Source organism: Coregonus clupeaformis, chromosome 15 (genome assembly GCF_020615455.1).
Source record: "Coregonus clupeaformis isolate EN_2021a chromosome 15, ASM2061545v1, whole genome shotgun sequence".
In the NCBI taxonomy this organism is placed as follows: Eukaryota; Metazoa; Chordata; class Actinopteri; order Salmoniformes; family Salmonidae; genus Coregonus; species Coregonus clupeaformis.
In genome coordinates this window covers 52496205-52520867 of record NC_059206.1, presented here as the reverse complement: position 1 = coordinate 52520867, position 24663 = coordinate 52496205, and the positions used below count along the sequence as shown (strand labels likewise).

Here is a 24663-nt window from a genome sequence, read left to right as displayed (position 1 = left end):
CCTGTACCGCAGCTGGGTCACACCTCACCCCAACCCTTACACCACCTGTTTTGAGCCCCACATTTTTTGCTTGTCTGTTTTGCATGTTATTTTGGCATTAATACATATCAGTGTCACATATCAGTTTGCAAATAATGTTTAAAAAACTCAACAATCATTGAGTTAATAAAGCTAATGAGTTAATGAGTACGGCAGCTCCAAAATGCAGGTGTTTCAGCCTAGCCCGGTGCTTTCTGTGGTGGTGGGGCAGCCAGCGGAAAATACAGAGCGTAGGTGTTGGTAATGTTCTCTAGTTGCGCCATGATTAGCTCAGTGTTCTGTAACTCGTGGGGACAGTACATCACCGCCAAATCTAAGGGTAGAGCGAGAAAATTCAAGCCCCTTGGGTGCTGCCATTCAGTTACGTTAGCAGTGCCCATCCAAGAAGGCTCAAGGTCATTGGCCACAGATAAAATGACGTCAAATCACGTTATAGCTACAGTACCTTTGATTGGACTGATCATGTCAACATCATACTTTCAAAATCTTAGCTAGCAGTCATCATGATGAATCAAATTGACGATCTACTGGCAAATCCTTTTTAATCCTTGTCATATGAAGAGAAATAATGAAGAGAAATTATAGATAAAACATATTGGTGCTCATCGGCCATTGGACATAAACATTACACAACAAGTTGGAAATCGCAAATTCAACAATGAGTGGTTTGGAAGGAATCAGTGACAGTGGCTACCTGCAAGCATTGCAAAGCAATCACTATCCTGCTATTCAGTGGAGTGGCTGTGTGGTCCCAAATCTGGGATTAAGGGTCTATTTTCCCAAGTTTAAAAATTATAAACATTCAACATAGGCCATTTTGTCAATGAAACATGATTTGTGCCGCGCTCAAAACAACTGTTAACTCGGAACTGCAAAAGCTTGACTTCAGTGAGTTCAAGACAACTGGGAAGTTGGGAAAAAACCTTTTGAACGGTCATCCAACTCGGAATTGTTAATCCGGAGCTCAGGCCTCTTTCTAGAGCTACGTTCTGAAGATCAATGACGTCATCATGATTCAACCTTGTTTTTTTCAGAGTTCCCAGTTGTCTTGAAAGCACCATAAATCCAGAGAATGCCAGACTTTGATGACAAAATTTGCCCTTGAAGGACCGCCGCACCACCTTCCTGTTTAAGTGAGCACAGCACAACAAGGTGAGTCCAAAAATGTATTGTATGCTGCTGCATAAATTATGTAATATGCCAGAGAGATATGTACAGTTAGGGAACAAAGTATTTGATCCCCTGCTGATTTTGTACGTTTGCCCACTGACAAAGACATGATCAGTCTATAATTTTAATGGTAGGTTTATTTGAACAGTGAGAGACAGAATAACAACAACAAAATCCAGAAAAAAGCATGTCAAAAATGAGGGAAATAAGTATATGACCCCTCTGCAGAACATGACTTGGTGGCAAAACTCTTGTTGGCAATCACAGAGGTCAGACATTTCTTGTAGTTGGCCACCAGGTTTGCACACATCTCAGGAGGGATTTTGTGCCACTCCTCTTTGCAGATCTTCTTCAAGTCATTAAGGTTTCGAGGCTGACGTTTGGCAACTCGAACCTTCAGCTCCCTCCACAGATTTTCTATGGGATTAAGGTCTATAGACTGGCTAGGCCACTCCAGGACCTTAATGTGCTTCTTCTTGAGCCACTCCTTTGTTGCCTTGGCCGTGTGTTTTGGGTCATTGTCATGCTGGAATACCCATCCACGACCCATTTTCAATGCCCTGGCTGAGGGAAGGAGGTTCTCACCCAAGATTTGACGGTACATGGCCCCGTCCATCGTCCCTTTGATGCGGTGAAGTTGTCCTGTCCCCTTAGCAGAAAAACACCCCCAAAGCATAATGTTTCCACCTCCATGTTTGACGGTGGGGATGGTGTTCTTGGGGTCATAGGCAGCATTCCTCCTCCTCCAAACACGGCGAGTTGAGTTGATGCCAAAGAGCTCGATTTTGGTCTCATCTGACCACAACACTTTCACCCAGTTCTCCTCTGAATCATTCAGATGTTCATTGGCTAACTTCAGACGGGCCTGTATATGTGCTTTCTTGAGCAGGGGGACCTTGCGGGCACTGCAGGATTTCAGTCCTTCACGGCGTAGTGTGTTACCAATTGTTTTCTTGGTGACTATGGTCCCAGCTGCCTTGAGATCATTGACAAGATCCTCCCGTGTAGTTCTGGGCTGATTCCTCACCGTTCTCATGATCATTGCAACTCCACGAGGTGAGATTTTGCATGGAGCCCCAGGCCAAGGGAGATTGACAGTTATTTTGTGCTTCTTCCATTTGCGAATAATCACACCAACTGTTGTCACCTTCTCACCAAGCTGCTTGCCGATGGTCTTGTAGCCCATTCCAGCCTTGTGTAGGTCTACAATCTTGTCCCTGACATCCTTGGAGAGCTCTTTGGTCTTGGCCATTGTGGAGAGTTTGGAATCTGATTAAATTGATTGCTTTTGTGGACAGGTGTCTTTTATACAGGTAACAAACTGAGATTAGGAGCACTCCCTTTAAGAGTGTGCTCCTAATCTCAGCTCGTTACCTGTATAAAAGACACCTGGGAGCCAGAAATCTTTCTGATTGAGAGGGGGTCAAATACTTATTTCCCTCATTAAAATGCAAATCAATTTATAACATTTTTGACATGCGTTTTTCTGGATTTTTGTGTTGTTATTCTGTCTCTCACTGTTCAAATAAACCTACCATTAAAATTATAGAACGGCCCATGTTCTGAATTCTGTCGCTGTACATTTCAAAAGTGCTGAACAAATAGTTATATTGACTACGTTCGTCCTAGCTCGCTCATTAATGTCTTAATCGGAACTACGGATTGCCTCTTATCCGCTTGTCGTCCCGTTATGCCATAGTTTGTACATCTCAATTGTCATTAGAAACCAAATTGCTTTAAGCAAGTTAGCCATATCAGCTACAGTTTAAGTCTGAAGTTTACATTCACCTTAGCCAAATACATTTAAACTCTGTTTTTCACAATTCCTGACATTTAATCCTAGTAAACATTCCCTGTCTTAGGTCAGCTAGGATCACCACTTTATTTTAAGAATGTGAAATGTCAGAATAATAGTAGAGAGAATGATTTATTTCAGCTTATTTCTTTCATCACATTCCCAGTGGGTCAGAAGTTTACATACACTCAATTAGTATTTGGTAGCATTGCCTTTAAATTGTTTAACTTGGGTCAAACGTTTCGGGTAGCCTTCCACAAGCTTCCCACAATAAGTTGGGTGAATTTTGGCCCATTCCACCTGACAGAGCTGGTGTAACTGAGTCAGGTTTGTAGGCCTCCTTGCTCACACATGCTTTTTCAGTTCTGCCCACACATTTTCCATAGGATTGAGGTAAGGGCTTTGTGATGGCCACTCCAATACCTTGACTTTGTTGTCCTTAAGCCATTTTGCCACAACTTTGGAAGTATGCTTGGGGTCATTGTCCATTTGGAGGACCCATTTGCGACCAAGCTTTAACTTCCTGACTGATGTCTTGAGATGTTGCTTCAATATATCCACATAATTTCTCTTCCTCATGATGCCATCTATTTTGTGAAGTGCACCAGTCCCTCCTACAGCAAAGCACCCCCACAGCATGATTCTGCCACCCCCGTGCTTCACGTTTGGGATGGTGTTCTTCGGCTTGCAAGCGTCCCCCTTTTTCCTCCAAAAATAACGATGGTCATTATGGCCAAACAGTTCTATTTTTGTTTCATCAGACCAGAGGACATTTCTCCAAAAAGTACGATCTTTGTCCCCATGTGCAGTTGCAAACCGTAGTCTGGCTTTTTTATGGCAGTTTTGGAGCAGTGGCTTTTCCTTGCTGAGCGGCCTTTCAGGTTATGTCGATATAGGACTCGTTTTACTGTGGATATACAGTGAGGGAAAAAAGTATTTGATCCCCTGCTGATTTTGTACGTTTGCCCACTGACAAAGACATGATCAGTCTATAATTTTACTGGTAGGTTTATTTGAACAGTGAGAGACAGAATAACAACAAAAAAATCCAGAAAAACGCATGTCAGAAATGTTAGACATTTATTTGCATTTTAATGAGGGAAATAAGTATTTGACCCCTCTGCAAAACATGACTTAGTACTTGGTGGCAAAACCCTTGTTGGCAATCACAGAGGTCAGACGTTTCTTGTAGTTGGCCACCAGGTTTGCACACATCTCAGGAGGGATTTTGTCCCACTCCTCTTTGCAGATCTTCTCCAAGTCATTAAGGTTTCGAGGCTGACGTTTGGCAACTCGAACCTTCAGCTCCCTCCACTGATTTTCTATGGGATTAAGGTCTGGAGACTGGCTATGCCACTCCAGGACCTTAATGTGCTTCTTCTTGAGCCACTCCTTTGTTGCCTTGGCCGTGTGTTTTGGGTCATTGCCATGCTGGAATACCCATCCACGACCCATTTTCAATGACCTGGCTGAGGGAAGGAGGTTCTCACCCAAGATTTGACGGTACATGGCCCCGTCCATCGTCCCTTTGATGCGGTGAAGTTGTCCTGTCCCCTTAGCAGAAAAACAGCCCCAAAGCACAATGTTTCCACCTCCATGTTTGACGGTGGGGATGGTGTTCTTGGGGTCATAGGCAGCATTCCTCCTCCTCCAAACACGGCGAGTTGAGTTAATGCCAAAGAGCTCGATTTTGGTCTCATCTGACCACAAAACTTTCACCCAGTTCTCCTCTGAATCATTCAGATGTTCATTGGCTAACTTCAGACGGGCCTGTATATGTGCTTTCTTGAGCAGGGGGACATTGCGGGCGCTGCAGGATTTCAGTCCTTCATGGCGTAGTGTGTTACCAATTGTTTTCTTGGTGACTATGGTCCCAGCTGCCTTGAGATCATTGACAAGATCCTCCCGTGTAGTTCTGGGCTGATTCCTCACCGTTCTCATGATCATTGCAACTCCACAAGGTGAGATCTTGCATGGAGCCCCAGGCAGAGGGAGATTGACAGTTATTTTGTGTTTCTTCCACTTAATCCATTCCGAATAATCGCACCAACTGTTGTGACCTTCTCACCAAGCTGCTTGGCGATGGTCTTGTAGCCCATTCCAGCCTTGTGTAGGTCTACAATATTGTTCCTGACATCCTTGGAGAGCTCTTTGGTCTTGGCCATGGTGGAGAGTTTGGAATCTGATTGATTGATTGCTTCTGTGGACAGGTGTCTTTTATACAGGTAACAAACTGAGATTAGGAGCACTCCCTTTAAGAGTGTGCTCCTAATCTCAGCTCGTTACCTGTATAAAAGACACCTGGGAGCCAGAAATCTTTCTGATTGAGAGAGGGTCAAATACTTATTTCCCTCATTAAAATGTAAATAAATTTATAACATTTTTGACATGTGTTTTTCTGGATTTTTTTGTTGTTATTCTGTCTCTCACTGTTCAAATAAACCTACCATTAAAATTATAGACTGATAATTTATTTGTCAGTGGGCAAACGTACAAAATCAGCAGGGGATCAAATACTTTTTTCCCTCACTGTAGATACTTTTGTACCGGTTTCCTCCAGCATCTTCACAAGATGCTTTGCTGTTGTTCTGGGATTGATTTGCACTTTTCGCACCAAAGTACGTTCATGTCTAGGAGACAGAACGCGTCTCCTTCCTGAGTGGTATGACGGCTGTGTGGTCCCATGGTGTTTATACTTGCGTACTATTGTTTGTACAGATGAACGTGGTACCTTCAGGCGTTTGGAAATTGCTACCAAGGATGAACCAGACTTGTGGAGGTCTACAATATTTTTTCTGAGGTCTTGGCTGATTTCTTTTGATTTTCCCATGATGTCAAGCAAAGAGGCACTGAGTTTGAAGGTATGCCTTGAAATATATCCACAGGTACACCTCCAATTGACTCAAATTATGTCAATTAGCCTATCAGAAGCTTCTAAAGCCATGACATCATTTTCTGGAATTTTCCAAGCTGTTTAAAGGCACAGTCAACTTAGTGTATGTAAAATTCTGACCCACTGGAATTGTGATACAGTGAATTATAAGTGAAATAATCTGTCTGTAAACAATTGTTGGAAAAATTACTTGTGTCATGCACAAAGTATATATCCTAACCGATTTGCCAAAACTATAGTTTTTTAACAAGAAATGTGTGGAGTGGTTGAAAAACGAGTTTTAATGACTCCAACCTAAGTGTATGTAAACTTCCGACTTCAACTGTATGTTTTATTTAAAGTCAGTAAATGAGGCTGAATGAACTGTTTCGCTGCCAGACAAGGCTCCGCTGATAGCCAGGTGTAGCAGTGGCAAAATGTTGGGACTGCTGTTGGGGGACAGCTTTATGTAGGCCCTAACAGTTTGTGGGCACCGTTTGTCACCTTTCTAGTGCAATTAATGTATTGTTTAGTATTGTGTTGTGTAGTGGCTTTGCTGGCATGCATCCCACATTTTTTTTGTTTTTGCCCCACCAAGATTTACATGCTAAAATCGCCACTGGCCCCATAGCACTCACTTCTGTCATCATGAAGTGCTTTGAGAGGCTAGTTAAGGATCATGTCACCTCTACCTTACCTGACACCCTAGACCCACTTCAATTTGCATACCGCCCCAATAGATCCACAGACGATGCAATCGCCATCACACTGCACACTGCCCTATCCCATCTGGACAAGAGGAGTACCTATTTAAGAATGCTGTTCATTGACTATAGCTCAGCCTTCAACACCATAGTACCCTCCAAGCTCATCATTAAGCTCGGGGCCCTGGGTCTGAACTCCGCCCTGTGCAACTGGGTCCTGGACTTCCTGACGTGCTGCCCCAAGGTGGTGAAGGTAGGAAACAACACCTCCACTTCGCTGATCCTCAACACAGGGGCCCCACAAGGGTGCGTGCTCAGCCCCCTCCTGTACTCCTATGACTGCGTGGCCACGCACACCTCCAACTCAATCATCAAGTTTGCAGACGACACAACAGTAGTAGGCCTGATTACCAAAAATGACGAGACAGCCTACAGGGAGGAGGTGAGGGCCCTGGCGGAGTGGTGCCTGGAAAATAACCTCTTTCTCAACGTCAACAAAATGACGGAGCTGATCGTGGACTTCAGGAAACAGCAGAGGGAGCACGCCCCTATCCACATCGACAGGACCGCAGTGGAGAAGGTGAAAAGCTTCAAGTTCGTTGCCGTACACATCACTGACAATCTAAAATGGTCCATCCACACAGACAGTGTGGTGAAGAAGGCGCAACAGCGCCTCTTCAACCTCAGAAGGCTGAAGAAATTCAGCTTGGCCCCTATGACCCTCACAAACTTTTACAGATGCACAACTGAGAGCATCCTGTCGGGCTGTATCACCGCTTGGTACAGCAACTGCACCGCCCTCAACCGCAGGGCTCTCCAGAGGGTGGTGTGGTCTGCCCAACGCATCACCGGGGGCACACTGCCTGCCCTCCAGGACACCTACAGCACCCGATGTCACAGGAAGGCCAAAAAGATAATCAAGGACATCAACCACCCGAGCCACGACCTGTTCACCCCGCTACCATCCAGAAGGAGAGGTCAGTACAGGTGCATCAAAGCTGGGACCGAGATACAGAAAAACTGCTTCTATCTCAAGGCCATCAGACTGTTAAATAGCCATCCCTAGCCGGCTACCACCCGGTTACTCAACCCTGTACCTTAGAGGCTGCTGCCCTTTACACATAGACATAGAATCACTGGTCAGTTTAATAATTGAACACTAGTCACTTTAATAATGTTTACATACTGCTTTACTCATTTCATATGTACAGTGGGGAAAAAATGTATTTAGTCAGCCTCCAATTGTGCAAGTTCTCCCACTTAAAAAGATGAGAGAGGCCTGTAATTTTCATCATAGGTACACGTCAACTATGACAGACAAAATGAGAAAACAAAATCCAGAAAATCACATTGTAGGATTTTTAATGAATTTATTTGCAAATTATGGTGGAAAATAAGTATTTGGTCAATAACAAAAGTTTCTCAATACTTTGTTATATACCCTTTGTTGGCAATGACACAGGTCAAACGTTTTCTGTAAGTCTTCACAAGGTTTTCACACACTGTTGCTGGTATTTTGGCCCATTCCTCCATGCAGATCTCCTCTAGAGCAATGATGTTTTGGGGCTGTCGCTGGGCAACACAGACTTTCAACTCCCTCCAAAGATTTTTTATGGGGTTGAGATCTGGAGACTGGCTAGGCCACTCCAGGACCTTGAAATGCTTCTTACGAAGCCACTCCTTCGTTGCCCGGGTGGTGTTTTTGGGATCATTGTCATGCTGAAAGACCCAGCCACATTTCATCTTCAATGCCCTTGCTGATGGAAGGAGGTTTTCACTCAAAATCTCACGATACATGGCCCCATTCATTCTTTCCTTTACACGGATCAGTCGTCCTGGTCCCTTTGCAGAAAAACAGCCCCAAAGCATGATGTTTCCACCCCCATGCTTCACAGTAGGTATGGTGTTCTTTGGATGAAACTCAGCATTCTTTGTCCTCCAAACACGACGAGTTGAGTTTTTACCAAAAAGTTATATTTTGGTTTCATCTGACCATATGACATTCTCCCAATCCTCTTCTGGATCATCCAAATGCACTCTAGCAAACTTCAGACGGGCCTGGACATGTACTGGCTTAAGCAGAGGGACACGTCTTGCACTGCAGGATTTGAGTCCCTGGCGGCGTAGTGTGTTACTGATGGTAGGCTTTGTTACTTTGGTCCCAGCTCTCTGCAGGTCATTCACTAGGTCCCCCCGTGTGGTTCTGGGATTTTTGCTCACCGTTCTTGTGATCATTTTGACCCCACAGGGTGAGATCTTGCATGGATCCCCAGATCGAGGGAGATTATCAGTGGTCTTGTATGTCTTCCATTTCCTAATAATTGCCCCCACAGTTTATTTCTTCGAACCAAGCTGCTTACCTATTGCAGATTCAGTCTTCCCAGCCTGGTGCAGGTCTACAATTTTGTTTCTGGTGTCCTTTGACAGCTCTTTGGTCTTGGCCATAGTGGAGTTTGGAGTGTGACTGTTTGAGGTTGTGGACAGGTGTCTTTTATACTGATAACAAGTTCAAACAGGTGCCATTAATACAGGTAACGAGTGGAGGACAGAGGAGCCTCTTAAAGAAGAAGTTACAGGTCTGTGAGAGCCAGAAATCTTGCTTGTTTGTAGGTGACCAAATACTTATTTTCCACCATAATTTGCAAATAAATTCATTAAAAATCCTACAATGTGATTTTCTGGATTTTTTCTCCTCAATTTGTCTGTCATAGTTGACGTGTACCTATGATGAAAATTACAGGCCTCTCTCATCTTTTTAAGTGGGAGAACTTGCACAATTGGTGGCTGACTATATACTGTATTCTATTCTACTGTATTTTAGTCAATGCCACTCCGACATTGCTCGTCCTAATATTTATATATTTCTTAATTACATGATTATACTTTCAGATTTGTGTGTATTGTTGTGTATTGTTAGATACTACTGCACTGTTGGAGCTAGGAAAACTAGGATTTCGCTACACCCGCAATAACATCTGCTAAATATGTGTATGTGACCAATAAAATTAGATTTGATTTGATTTTGATTTTATATTTTTATATTTTTATGTTTAGCTCACATAATTTAAAAGTATGCATTAAGGTGTCTGTAATATAACAAACGTGTCAAAAAACGAATGTAGACATAAATAAATGCATTATAAGAGTGTACCTATACTGTCATAGCCGACCGGTCTATTTACTTTCAAGCATGGTTGGCTATGGCTTTTGAATGAGCGATGGATAAATGGTAGCCTAATATTTGTTGTGTAGCGGGAATAAACCAGTCATGTCAGAAAAGGAGAGACATGCCATGCAATATGATTATGATTTAGGCTTATATAATAAAAGTAAAATAAATAAATTAGGCGACATGGTGCTATGCGATCTTCTTACCAATGGCAAATGCATCTGTTTTATCATTAGACCTACGTTTTAATGTTTTTATCAGCATACCATTATTATAATTCCCGTGCATCAAACATCTCCATTTCCTACTAAATTAAAAGATTTGCTTGCAATACAGTTGATCAACCACTAGAAGTTGTGCGTACACATGGTCTGAGATTTGCGTGGAAATATGCACACTTTCCAGTCAGTTAAAAAGTGATAAATGGAGAAGTCAAAGTTGCAGGTCCATTATGATATTCTGAGATAGCAACTTGGCATATATAACAAGGCAGTTAGAAATGCCAGACGGACTAATTTTTCTAACTTGATCACTATTAATCAGAATAATTCGAGAATTGATGGCCTGATAAATCCTACCCCAGCAAACCTGTGAACTTTCCGTCACATCTAAATGTTATGAGTTTGCGGCATATTTCAGAGATAAGATAACCAACATTAGGCTGGGTATCAGTCAAGCAAGACCTGATTAGAAGTTTGATGATATGTGCCGTAGTCTACCATACAAAGGCACTATGGATTTATTTTTCCCTGGCTGACACAGGCGTGCTCAGGAAAGTGATATCACAATTTAAGCCTTCTACCTGCCTTCTCGATACTTTCCCCACCACCTTCTTCAAAACAGTTTTAATTGCATATCTGAAGAAGTGCAAGCTATTGTTAATCCCTCCCACTTTCCCCACTGCACTAAAAACTGATATGGTGAAACCCCTTCTGAAGAAAAGTAATCTAGATTATTCAGTTTTTAGCAATTTTCGGCCAATCTCCAACCTTCCATTCTTCAGCAAAATTCTAGAGAAATTGGTGTTCAAACAGCTAAATGATTTTTTAAGTGGCAACTGTTTTTTTTTAACAATTCCAATCTGGTTTTCATGTCCACCACATCACAGAGACAGCCTTAGTTAAAGTGGTAAATTATCTTAGGGCCAACACAGATGCCAAACTGCTCTCTGTCCTTTTACTCTTAGATTGAAGTGCTGCATTCGACACTATTGACCATGATGTCCTTCTGGACAGACTGGAGAGGTGGGTTGGCCTCTCTTGTCCAGTTCTAAATTGGTTTAGGACCTATTTAACCAGTTGAGAGTTTTTTGTCACCCTTGGTGAACATAACTCAGAGAAAATACATATCACATATGGAGTTCCACAAGGTTCGATTTTGGGTCCGGTACTGTTCAGTTTATATATGTTACCCCTAAGCAGCATTATCAGAAAGCACAGCATTGATTTTCACTGCTACGCAGACGATACACAACTTTACATTTCTGTGTCCCCAGAGGATTTTACCTCCACAAATAAATTATTAGACTGTATTCGTGATTTAAATACTTGGATGGCTCACAACTTCCTCCAGCTAAATGAAGACAAGACTGAGGTACTTATTGTTGGAGCCAAAGCACAGAGAGAGAATCTTGCCGCACATTTTAATTCACAGGCAATAAAGATAAAACACCAGGTAAAAAAAACCTAGGTGTTATTTTAGATTCTGAACTAAATTTCGAATCACACATTAGGAATGTCACCAAAATTGCTTTTTACCACCTGAGGAACATTGCCAAGGTGCGGCCGTTTCTCTCTCAGGCTGATACAGAGAGACTCATCCATGCTTTTATTACAAGCAGGCTTGACTACTGTAATGCTCTCCTGTCTGGTCTACCCAAGAAAGCCATTGGTCAACTGCAAAACATACAGAATGCTGCAGCACGGGTACTGACCAAGACCAGACGGAGAGCACACATTACACCGGCTTTAAGGTCTCTGCACTGGCTGCGAGTTTTAGAATACATTTTAAGATTCTTCTATTGGTTTTTAAATCAATCCACACTTGTGCACCCCAATACATGTCAGACATGCTTTTAAGTTATGTACCCAGTAGGTCCCTCAGATCCACTGGCACTGGCCTTTTAACTATCCCAAAGCCTAGGACCAAGAGGAATGGAGAGGCAGCCTTTAGTTATTATGCCCCCAGCCTCTAGAATAGCCTGCCAGAGTACCTGAGGGGGGTCGAAACTGTGGACATATTACAAAAAAAAATTTGCTTTGCTTTTCCTTAGGGTGTTTTTTAGTTGTTCAGTTTGTGTCATTCTTTTGTTTTTTATCTTATGTTTGGTGTGTAGTAAATATTTCAGCTTTTATTTTCATTGTTTGTTATTTGTTTTTTCCTATAAAGCACATTGTGTTGAATTCCATGTCTCAAATGTGCTCTATAAATAAAACTTGGTTTGATTTGATAAATACCAACCTTTGCAGGAAAACTGGCGCACGCAAAGTTTTGTATTTTTTTTTGTGCACACCCACTTTTGGTTAATGAGACCCCATGGTGCAGATGTCAACCGCTATGAACTGATTAAACTCGACTGACCCCACTGATAGGCGGAATCTTCTAAATTACTGGTCAATTTGCCATCAGCCTCACGTGAATTGCCCATGGAAAAACTGACATCGGACATGCTTTTCCTCTGTAGCCTATAGTTGCTTAAAAAAGTCAGAAACCAATTGTAACAGGACAGGTGAGAATTGTAGTGAGCCGAATTACTGAAGGAGGTTCATCATCTCTCATGGAACAATGTCATAATGTGGGTAGACTGCACACAATTCATCATTTTGTTTGAACAATTCGTTATACATTAACATTGATAACGTACTTATGTTGCCCGATGCAAATAAAAGTAATCTCTATGTTATGAAACACAAATAAAATATGTGACACGCGACTACGTCAGGGTGCACGCACAGAGGAGGTTGCGAAGAAACAACGTTCGGGGAATATTTTGCTAGCATAGCATCTCGACTCGTGTAATTTAATCGCTGGCTACGTAACTTTGTAGACCGTTTAGTTGACCGAGTTAGCAAAATCGCTAGATTTATGGAGCTACTTTGTCATTAACTTACAAATGTTCAAGTTAACTTACATGAATCGTTAGCTAACCCACTAACGTTGGCTAGCTACTAGCTACCTAGCAAGCTTTATCTTGCTGAATTGATGCATCTTCTCAGTTATCTTTCTAGCTAAACTTGTTTCGTTGGCTCATCATAGCAAGGATTCATTGCTGTGTTGCCTAACTTTCCTGTAAATCACAGTATTTTCCCTGCTAACGCTGCAGCGGACAGTACAGACGCAGGCCTCTGACTGGAAACAATGAGCTCGGATAGAGCGGAGACAGCCAACAGCTAGCTAACAAGTTGGCTACTGTAGTAGCTTGTATCGGAGGCGAACTGAAATCGCAGATTGTTGAGGTAGCCAATGGCCTTGTAAGTTAAGTTATATTTCTCCAATCTGTAGACTACCGGTCCTATCAGAAAACGTATCAAACTAAGAAAAGGAAGACCAGTAGCTAGTTAACGTTAGCTAAACAAAGTGAAGTTCAACATTTGCTATCTTGTTAACTGCTTGCTTGCTATCAGCCTCACCGGTTAGCCAGTGAACTTGGCTACTGTTAATCGTTTGCTAGATAGTTTGTGGTGGATCGGCTAGCTAAATAAACCCCACAAAACGAACTAACGTTAACATTATAACATATTTCTCAGAATGTCCCGTTAACCAAATAAGTAGCTAGCTAGCACTAGCTAAGGCATGAGTTAGCTAGCTTACTGGCAGCGTTAGTTACCACTGACACTGTGTCGTCAACTCTATTGCACGTGCCGGTGAATGTTTTCAAGAGTCAAACAAGGAAGGACTAGTTCGCCAAGTTATATATGTGACCCTACTGTAATTGACAGGAGATAGTTGTTGATGCGAGCTGTTTTTCAAAGATTGCAACAAAGTGTAATCTACTAACGTTATGTTACTGCTGCGGTCAGCTAGCTAGCAAGGTTACCCAATAAAAGTGGGACATTTTTTGTCAGCTGGCTAGTAGGTTAGCTAGCTATATCCTACTGAAATACAGGGCTGCCAGACACATGAAAGTGCAAATTGAAACCTGCAACCCATCCAAGGTCCCACAAAACGACATGTCAGAAGACATGTCAGACAAAAGTGACAGCCACAACAGTCTTTTTTTTTTTCTCAACCGAGACTGTCAGAATGAACAGGGTTCAGGATCTCAGCAGCAGAAGGTTCACCTTGTATCATCATCAGACTCAAAATGGCACAGCACTCAATGCAGCAGCCTAGTCACTGAAGGACTCAGCAACGGAACCTCCCTGGAGAATGTTCATGTTCTTTCCCACGGTAGTTCTACCAATGATTTTGCACTAAGACATGAAATCTCAAATGATCTGTCATTACCTGCGGTCGACAAACCTACCACAGTTACAGTTGAAGAAGACCTTAGCTATGAGTTACAGCAGGCCTATAGGATATTTCACGGGTTTCTCCTGGAAAAGCACAAAGGCATTACGACTCCATTCTTGACTCCATTCTTGCACCCAATCGGCCTCAAGGACCACACTGACAGGGCAGAGGGTCACCTTAAGCAGTCCATGTGTTTCAGAAGGATGGAGGAGAAGTTTGTTAGCCGGGAGTATGAAACCATCACAGAGTTTGTGGCAGACTTCAGGCTGATGCTAGAGAACTGCTACAGGCACCATGGGGTCGACCACTGGATTTCTAAACAGGCACAGAAATTGGAAATGATGCTTGAGCAGAAGTTGACACTGCTGTCAAGGTAAGAAAGTGCAAGCCTTGCATACATGCATTCATTACAAAGCCTACATATTGTACATAGGCTACATTCATTCACACTTAACACACATTCAATTATATAGATTGTCTGCTGTAGTATTAACTAAAGAGAACACTTTTTTTTTATTACATAACTTAACCTTTGACATCAGTAGTGTTTGTTTGATCCATGACCCATGAAACTACTGAAGCCCTAACCCTATGATGCTCTCTCTGTATCAACCTTCCCAACCAGGACACTGCGAGAGAAGACCACTCTGGCGGTGACCTCCAAGGGTCGTTTGGGGACCGAGGATGAGAGGGGGCCTGTGGGCACCTCTACTAGACGGAGGTCCGTGCCTCGCAGCCTGGCAACTATAACAGTGGGGGGAAATGAGTCCATCATGATCCAGGCACTCAGGCTGGAGGAGCAGCAGAGAGCCAAGGAAGAGAAGAGGTAAGCTATGGATGAAATGTAATGCTCCAGTGCCTGAGGCTAAGGCCTGGCCAGGCAGATGTTGGGTTTTCTATGTCCCGATTCCCTCCATGGTCAGAATAAAAACAAACAAATTCCATAGACTAATTAATCCACAGAACCGTGACACTATACATACAGGATTACAAAAACATTTTATAATATTTAATTGTAATTCTGTGTATGACTATATCAAAGATGTGGCTGTGATGGTTAGACTCAGTGTTTAGTCGTTGTTCTAATTTATTTCAATAACTTTTTGACCACACTCCTTTTGATTTGAAAGAAACTTCCATACATATGTGCCCATGATGGAAGTGGTCGTAAATACATTTTTTGGACCTGAATGCCAAAACATTTAGGAGATTGAGGTGCTCAAAGTTGATCCATTTTGTGTACCCTACCATTGAGACATCCATGTATTCATCACTGGAAAATATAAACGGTTGAGTTTGGTATCATTTAAAAGCTTACAAACAGGGATGCCAGATTATTTTTTAAATTTTCGCATGTTGTAGTTTACACCCTATTTTGAGACACAGCATACTGTTGAATGCAGGGGGTGGGTGTCATTTCAAGCATATAAATAGAATGGACATATTCCTTCAGACCACTGCAATTTAGCTAGTACATAATTGACATTTAAATTGAATTAAACATTTTAAGTCCAATTACTACCACAAAGATGGCCGCCGGTCCACCCACCGTCCAAATGTCAATTTAAATGGGAATATCCATTTTATTATTTACATTTACATCATTTAGCAGACGCTCTTATCCAGAGCGACTTACAAATATCTATGTTTCTATGATTTCAATTGTTTTCCTATGGAATTGACAGTATAATTTAAAACAACTATTGTTATTCAAGTCAACATTCTCTGATGTGTGGACCTCCAACCATCTTTGTTGTACAATTTGAAAGTTGACATTTCAATTGTATTCCCATTTTAGTACATTTATCAGACACCCACCCTGTATTCAAGAGCATGCTGTGTCGCAACTGATGGCGGGCACAACACTTCAAATGATGTAAAATAGGGTCTAAGCTACAACATATGCAAACATTTTAACAAAAGAGTTTACACGTTTTTAGATAATTTATGGGGGGAATTACATTTTTATTAAAAAAATATGTTTTTTCAATAAATTATACAGTAGTTTGTAAGCTTTTAAATGATATCAAACTCAACCTTTTATTTTTTCCAGTGATGAAGACATAGATGTTTCATGGTAGGGTGGGGTATGCAAAATGGGTCAACTTTGAGCACCTGTTTTGGACCTGAATACCAAAACATTTTTGTTCAAATAAAAAGTGGTGCAGTCAGAAAGTGATTGAAATCAAATGGAACGACCCATATCTGCTTCAGAAACTCATCCTTCATTTCTGATTTTAGGCAGCGGGAGCTGGAGAAGAAGGAGGCGGAGGAAACCTCAGCCAAGGAAGTGGAAGAGTGGGAGCACAGTCTTCTCTCCCAGGCGGCCCAGAATCCAGTGAAAACGATGTGGGAACTCCCTGCCATCGGCCACTTCCTCTGCCTGGCCCAGGCAGCTCTCAACCTCCCGGAGATAGTGTTCTTTGAGCTGGAGCGGTGTCTTCTCATGCCTCGCTGCAGCGTCTTCCTCTCCAAGATCATGAGTTCACTTCTCTGCCAGCCCCAGAGGAGGGGGACGCTCCACCGCCGCCCAGCCCTCACATACCGCCGCTGGGAGTCCGAGCTGCGTCAGAGGGTGCAGGGCTGGTACTATGCTATGGGTACGGCGGAGGACCAGGGCTGGATGGCTGAGCAGCTTGGCCTCTCCCATCAGTTCTTCAGGACGGCCGGGGAGGTTAACCCCCTGGAGGAGAACCCCTTCCATCTCTTACCCTTCATTCAGCGTGTGTGGCTGCTCAAAGGCCTGTGTGACAACGTGTATGAGACCCAGAAGGATGTGCAGGACGCTGTGCTGGGCCAGCCCATCCACGAGTGCCGTGAGTCCATCCTGGGCTACGACGGGAATGAGAACGCCTATATCCACTTCCCGCACTTCTGCGGGGCGGACCTGCGTATCTACTGCCAGAGTGCCAGCATGCCCCCTGACTTCCCCTTTCCAGCTGTCTGGGTCAGGCGGGTGGAGCCTGATGAGGGAATATCAGAGGACTCAGACGAGCAGAAGGACTCTGAGCATCTGGTTTCCATGAAGACGGAGGACTATGAGGAGAAACCTAGTTCTAGCAGAATGAGTGGTGGTAGGATTAAAGGGGAGAACGGGAGCAGGGGTGGGCAATTTCACACATGGGGAATGGAGGAGGAGGATGAGGACTCTTCTGTTTCTGATGAGGATGTTGATAAGGAGGACTGTAAGCCTAATCAGAACAGACACACTGGCTCTTCTGCTCCCTCCTCACATATCAATGACTTTGTGGGCAGAGGGAGTATGAAGAAAAAGCCACAGGAAGTGGAATATAGGCCTGATAGACTCCAGGTGAAACAGGAAGAGGGGTTGGACTCATCCTCCTCAGGGTCGTCCTCAGAGTCATGCGAGACGCGTCTCAGTGTGGGGGAACACAGCTATACGGGGAAGTCCCCTGCTCGCCCTGGTGGGATAACAGGTAGGCCTAGTGTGGCTGTACTAATGAGACAGACTGATTTTAAAGTCGACATGGACAAACTCACTGAGGAGCCGAGGCCATGTCCAAGATGTGTCTCCAAAACGGGGGCAAAGTCAGAGGACAATCATCGCTGCCGTTGTGCCAAGAACAAGGCATCAACAACCTCAGCTTCAGGGGCTGGCCACCCCCGCAAGATGAACTTGACAGAGGATAAGATGGACAGGATTCGGGCCAAGAAAAAGAAAAGGAAAAAAAAGAGGGAACTACGTGCAACAGGTGGACAGCGCAGACCAGACAGGACCCGACTCTGCAATGCCAAGTCGGCTAAATCCACCCTCCAGAGAGCTGCTATCGCCATCAAGAAAAAGGACAAGAGAAAAAAACGCAAAATGGGTGAGTAAAATAACTTTCTGCTTTGCATGCTAATCCTGTCTTCCTACATTAAGCTTTTGCAGTTGTTAGGCCAAATAATGTAAAATCAGTCAAGAGACTAACACATAATTGCCACCTGTTTGTTTTAAATTAATTCAAATGTTTTGGGCGATTTAATGTCTTAATTACGCAATAAAATAATATTTCTCAACAGGAAAAAAGCTGTCTTCAAAGAAGAAACCTCAACTCCCAGTTGAACTTGGATTTAGGGTAAGCCCCACAGTTCAAACGTTTAAAAAAATATATATATATTTTCTTTTAAGGCAAAATATGGAATAGGAATTCATATGCAATTTGAATCCATGCATGCTCTTCCCCCATCTGTCTCTCTTCATCCAGTTGGTGTGCACCAGTCTAGAGGATCTGAGGGAACTCATCAGCAGGACAGAGGATGAGCTTGATGAGCTGGAGAGCACCAAAAAGAGATCTGTTAATAAAGTAATACATATTTTATTTTTTGGTAGTTTGGCTTATCAAAAAGCATTATAAACAGAAACAACTTTTACATACAGTATGGATGGACTACATCGATACAATGTAAAAGTTAATGATAGAGGGAACACATTTATATAGCTTGTCTACTATGGAAGTATACAAAATAGAGGATACGAGGGAGAATACGAAATACAGTGGTTAATGCTTTCAAGCATTGCGTTTTGTTTATTCTTGACGTCATGTGTTTGATGGATTTACAGGAAAGGTGGTATTTCAGGAGAAAAGCAGTGAAAGATCTACACATCACTCTCATAAGACTGCTCAACGAGCTCTCCCCATGGGAACCCAAACTGGTCAAGGCTTTCCATAGAAACCGGTAAGACGCTTGCCTGAAGGCAGTTATATCATCCTAAAGCTGTGTTTACAAAACATGTCCGGCAAAACACATCACTGACTCCTCAATGCCTGTTATAATGTCATCTGTCCCCACAGGCTACGTTTAAAAAAGGATTATGACGACTTCAAAAAGCACCCTGACTATGAAAACTTTGTCAGAGAGGAGTGGAAGGCAGAGGATGTGGACAGAAGCACAGGTGACAACAACAGACTGACTGAAGAGGAGGAACAGCAACAGCAGGACCAGACAGTTCAGAGAATTCTGTGGACAGGAGGTAAATTGTGTTTTATTTGTTGGTACAATGGAATAATAAAGGACAGGAGCAGCATATACTAAGGAGGTAAAGTGTGTTTAACCTGCACCCTCTTGGTTAGGTCGTTCTTAATAATTTACCTAGTTAAATTAATAAATATGCATTGAAACCACATAATAACATTTGAATCAGTTGAATAGTATTATCAGGGCAATTTAGAATTAATACATTGAATTTGATCTTTTTGCAGAGGACTCAGTGCAGCTTGGAACAGAGGCATTGAGAGGCAGCTTCACCGTGGTAACCAGACAAGAGAAGTTGACCTTGAATGAGAATAGACCTTCCACTCGGGGCTTGAAGCGCCTGCACAGCGGTATAGACGAGGACCCAAGCCTCATTAAGAGAGGCAGGATTGGCAGTAACGAGATGACAACTTCTCCTGAAGGATCAGAAATGGAAAACCGACCCAGGGAAGCAAATCCAGCAGCACAGCAGGCTGGAGAGACAAGCCCAGTTGTTGTAACTCCTATGGCTGGTTTCCAAAGGACCTACAAGCCTATTCAGCTACATACCCTGCTGGCTAAGAGTGTTGGGAATAAGGTGACCTTAATTCATCACCAGCCTGGTACAGGTGTTATCAGCCAAATTGGTCAGGCACAAAGCAAGGACTGTGCTTCTTCCCTGCAAGCTACCAAACTTCAACCTTCTTTACCACAAAGCTCTCGACACCTACCACAACCACCAACATCTAAACACTCACATACGGTCCATACCACGCCCATACCAAAGAGCCCCATACAGGTTGTATACAAGATGCCTGAGGGCATGGATGTGGTCAGGAAAGATGGAAGCCCTGTGAAAATCGAAGTACAGCCAATTCTGGACCAGAAAACAGGGAATAAGAAAATGCAGCGAGTGGTCATCCTGCCCTCGAACTTGCTCATTCATAAGTCAGAGGATAAAAGTCTGCCCCAGCAACCAAGGACAATCCAGGTCCCAGCCTCCAAAGAGTCCACTCCACTGTCACAAAACTCTGGATTCACCATGCCTCAAAGTCATGACAACCGGATCCCTATACAACAAGTGGCACCGCTAAAGGGAAGAACACCCTCTCCTACCGTCTCTCCTAGGTTGCAGACTACATCTCTAACACCAGGCTACAAGGTTGTCCAACTCCCTGGTCGCAAAGCGAGTAGCACTACCCAAAATGTTATACCAAATAGATCACCATCCAACCCCACCAGTGCAGCTTCTACTGATCCAAGCAAACCTCCGGACCCTAAACAAGAACTGAAGACCGTGTGCATCAGGGACTCGCAGTCCATTCTAGTCACCACTAGGGGGGGCAACACTGGCGTGGTCACGGTGCAGTCGTCTGACCAGAGTACAAATGGTTCGATACCTGCCAGCCCTGTCATCACCATCTCTCCACAGTTCAAAGCCTTCCTGGTGTCCAAGACCTTTCCACCTGCTGCCCCTACAGTCCCTGTAGTCACCAGCTCACCTGTAGCCCAGTCGCAATCTGGACTTTCACTGTTACGGTCTTCAACTGTCACAAGTTCAACAACTACACGCCAGTCTCCGATCACTGTTGGCATTCCAATGGCCACAGGTCAGACGGCGAGCTCTGCTGTTACCGTTGCTATAAACCAGGGCTGCACTGTCTCATCTACACTTGCTGTTAACGCACAGCTACCTAAAAGCATCGTCACTGTACCTGGTAACCCAGCAGGTGCCACCCAGACGTCTCTGGTCCAGTGTGTCACCAAACCTGTTCTGAAAAGGGTAAGTCCAGATGAGCGGTCCCTCCCATTCACTAAGTTCATCCTGGTCTCTCCCTCCTCGAACAACACGTCTGTGGCTGCAACCAAAGTCACTTCCACCACGGCTCCCTCTGCTCTTCCAGGGCAAAGTTTGATGTTTATCAGCCAATCACCATCCACCGGTATTCCAAAACCGGCATCATCAGTGTCTGGACCCACCACACAATCCCTGACCACGTCGATACCCAATGAAGCGATGAAGATCGGACTCGACCTTGGTCAAGCTATTGGCAGCGCTAACTTCAGAGCTTTGAATAAGGTCCAGAGTATCAATCTACTTCCAGGTTCTCAGATAAGGCTACCACAGCAGGCAAACCTTTGCAGGCCAGTTAGTGCACTCGCACAATCTACTTTAAAAAGCACATTTGTATCTGCCTCAAAGTCGGGCCTTCTTGCAACCACATCGTCTCATATTGTCACTAGCACTGCACATTTGCCATCCTCCACACTGCTGACTGGATCTCAACTACAAGGCACCCCTTCATCCTCTGTGATCCCCAATCTAAGCAAGGTAGCTGGGCAGCCAGGGTCTTCTATAATCAGAGGTTGGATCCCCAGCAACACACAACTACCTGTGTCAGTCACTACACCGCTAAGCCCTGTCAAAACATCCCCCCTCACATCACCGGCCCAGGTTTCTCAGTCTCAGAACTCTATCGGTGTCGCCACACATGCTCAGATGATAAGCACTCCACAGTCTCCAACTGCCCCTATATCCACTCAGCAGTCCTCTCCAGTACAGCCGGCTGGCAATACCAATCCTGTCTCTAGCACCACCACCACCACCACTTTGCAACAAAAGATTGTCATCAACACCACCGCTACGCTTGCAGGCGGCACGCAGATTCTGCTCAACAACACCCGTTTTGTTGTTCCTCCTCAAGGCCTTGGGCCTGGCCAGCATGTCCTCATCATTTCCAGCCCTGCAGTGCCTGTGGCAGCTCCTAGTCCCAGGGGAGCGAGCCCAACCACCGGTGTCCCACGAGGGCCAACGTTACCTGGGCTAGCCCTACCTGCACAAGGCCCCAGAATGGCCACACCACCAGGGACACACCAGCCTCAACAAGCAGCACTTAGATCCCCAACCCTGGCAGCACCATCCACTGCGAAAGTTGGACCCTCTCTCCCTGTCTCTTTCACCGTCCCTCGCCAGATGGTGGCTGTTCGAGCCCCACTATCGGCCACCAGCACCACCACCAACAGTTCTCCACAAGTTTCACACTGGCTCCCTGCTCCGGCCACCATACACACTGGCCTAGCTCATGTGGTGGCAGCTCCACATTTAACTCAACCTGAAGGGATGGGCGGCTTCTCACTCTCTTCCGTGCCAGGAAGTCCCAGCGCAGCTCAAACGGCAGGAGTTCCACAAAGCCCATCAAAACGGCTCCCTTTGCACACAGCACTTGGTGTCAACGCACCACTCAAAGCACAGCAGCTAATGTCATTCATGCAACCTATGGGAGCAGTCTCCACCCGGACGAAGGTGCTGCCGACGGTAGCTGTTCCCCCAATAGGGAGCACTGTCTCCAGGATGCAGACTCTACCCGTGGCAACCATACCACCCATCGGGAGTGCCTTCAGTAGCAAACAGGCATCTCCTGTGGTAACTGTGCCTCCATCCAACTGCACTATAATCATGACACCAGCACAACCTATCAGGACGGTAATGTCGGCAGAGACTATCCGCATGCCCACTGTTTTATCCAATCCTCAGCAGCTGCAAATACTGGGCCTGGGCAAGCCCCCTTTGCAGCCTTTACAGGTGCCTGAATCAGCAGTGCAAACAACCAGCCCCCCCCACCAAGCAACTAGTGAGTCCTGATGGTGCTGTTTTAAACATGGATAGAGGCCCTACCACCAACACAGGCCTGCCAGAGATGGCTAACAAGTCTTTGGCTGCGTTGATTGTTACTCCTAACTCTACTGGGAGAGTGCCGTTGCATAGCGTAAATACTGAGAATCCCTTAATGCCTACCCAGGCTGACAGAAGTGGACCTATCAAATGAAAGACTGAGACTGAAAGCAAGTACCAGTGTCTGTGATGAAGCAGACACACATTCCAGCTAACTTTGTGTTCTGGACTGCTTTAGAACATTCTAGAATGTTTTTGGTAGAAGGCGGGGGTTGGTTGATAAACTGCCTGGTTGAGCTGCATCTTTACTTTGCATATCTGAGTGTGTTTAAGCGATGCTAGATAAACTCTATAGTTGACTCAAACAGTTTGCTCAAGAAATGTAGGTGGAAATGTATTTGTGATGGTTTTCTATTTCTTGAAGCAAACAGCATTTTGGGGTTGCCTTCTTACAAAGTTTAAATGTGAATTTGGACATTCAGTTTAAAAAAAAATCTTTTCAGGGCCAGTAATAAATATGTTGTAAATTGCTAGGTTTGCAGGGTAGAGCAAATGGATTTTAATATGATTTGTAATACTTTTCATTGACATTGAATATAATTCTGAAATGATATCCATGTAATTCCTTAGATTGGTACAACACTTGTTTTATTCTGTCTACCAGACTCTTAGGACTTTTTCTCTGACCTATTGTAGTATGTTCTTCAGATGTGTGTTGCCTACTCAAGAGGCAGGTCAGTGTCCAAATGTAATTACATTGGTTTTATTTCCACCAACTATTTGGGAAAAAAATTGCATTTTACATGATTGAAGTGCAACTTCTAAATGATTTGTCGAAGCCAATATAAAACATTTTTGAAGTTACATTTATTTATTTTTCCTACCATAGATTTCTCAAAATATTTAGTGGGTACATTGTCATTGGATAACTGTGGACATTTCTGCATGGAAATAAATGGTGCGACTGTCCTCCATAAGAGTTTTGTGGTGTTCATTTGATAATCTCCCGAGTGGCGCAGTGGTCTAAGGCACTGCATTGCAGTGCTAGCTGTGCCACTAGAGATCCTGGTTCGAATCCAGGCTCTGTCGTAGCCGGCCGCGACCGGGAGACCCATGGGGCGGCGCACAATTGGCCCAGCGTCGTCCAGGGTATGGGAGGGAATGGCCGGCAGGGATGTAGCTCAGTTGGTAGAGCATGGCGTTTGCAACGCCAGGGTTGTGGGTTCGATTCCCACGGGGGGCCAGTATGATTTTTTTAAAACAAAAAATAATAATGTATGCACTCACTAACTGTAAGTCGCTCTGGATAAGAGCGTCTGCTAAATGACTAAAATGTAAATGTAAATAAGGCTCTTGGTAAACTCAACTGTGATTTTTAAAGTTCTTTATTGAAATGTCTGCATCATTTCCAAATCCTCATAAGTACATGTTAAAATATATAAGCCAACAATCAAGCCGGTATGCTATTGTCTTTAACTTCAGAGGAATTCTCAATTGCCGCTTTACATTTGGTCAGTGGTGTAAAGTACTTTAGTAAAAGTAGTTTTTTGGGGTATCTATACTTTACTATTTATTTTTGACTACTTTTACTTCACTACATTCCTAAAGCAAATAATGTACATTTTACTCCATACATTTTCCCTGACACCCAAAAGTACTCGTTACATTTTGAATGTTAGGCAGGACAGAAAATGGTTCAATTCACACACTTATCAAGAGAACATCCCTGGTCATCTCTACTGCCTCTGGTCTGGCGGACTCACTAAACACAAATGCTTTGTTTGTAAATTATGTCTGAGTATTGGAGTGTGCCCCTGGCTATATGTAAATTTA

At 43.9% G+C, this 24663-nt stretch overlaps 1 protein-coding gene across 1 annotated transcript; it reads left to right on the top strand.

Moving 5' to 3' along the window:
- Window positions 1–12683: 12683 nt before the first annotated feature.
- Window positions 12684–23799, top strand: LOC121582883 (uncharacterized protein KIAA2026). The gene is made up of 8 exons (XM_041899037.2): window positions 12684–14574; window positions 14827–15027; window positions 16443–18031; window positions 18225–18280; window positions 18410–18508; window positions 18766–18881; window positions 18998–19176; window positions 19406–23799. Exons 1-8 carry the CDS (start codon window positions 13868–13870, stop codon window positions 22798–22800), a joined length of 6342 nt encoding a protein of 2113 aa, XP_041754971.1. The 5' UTR covers window positions 12684–13867; the 3' UTR covers window positions 22801–23799.
- Window positions 23800–24663: the final 864 nt, after the last annotated feature.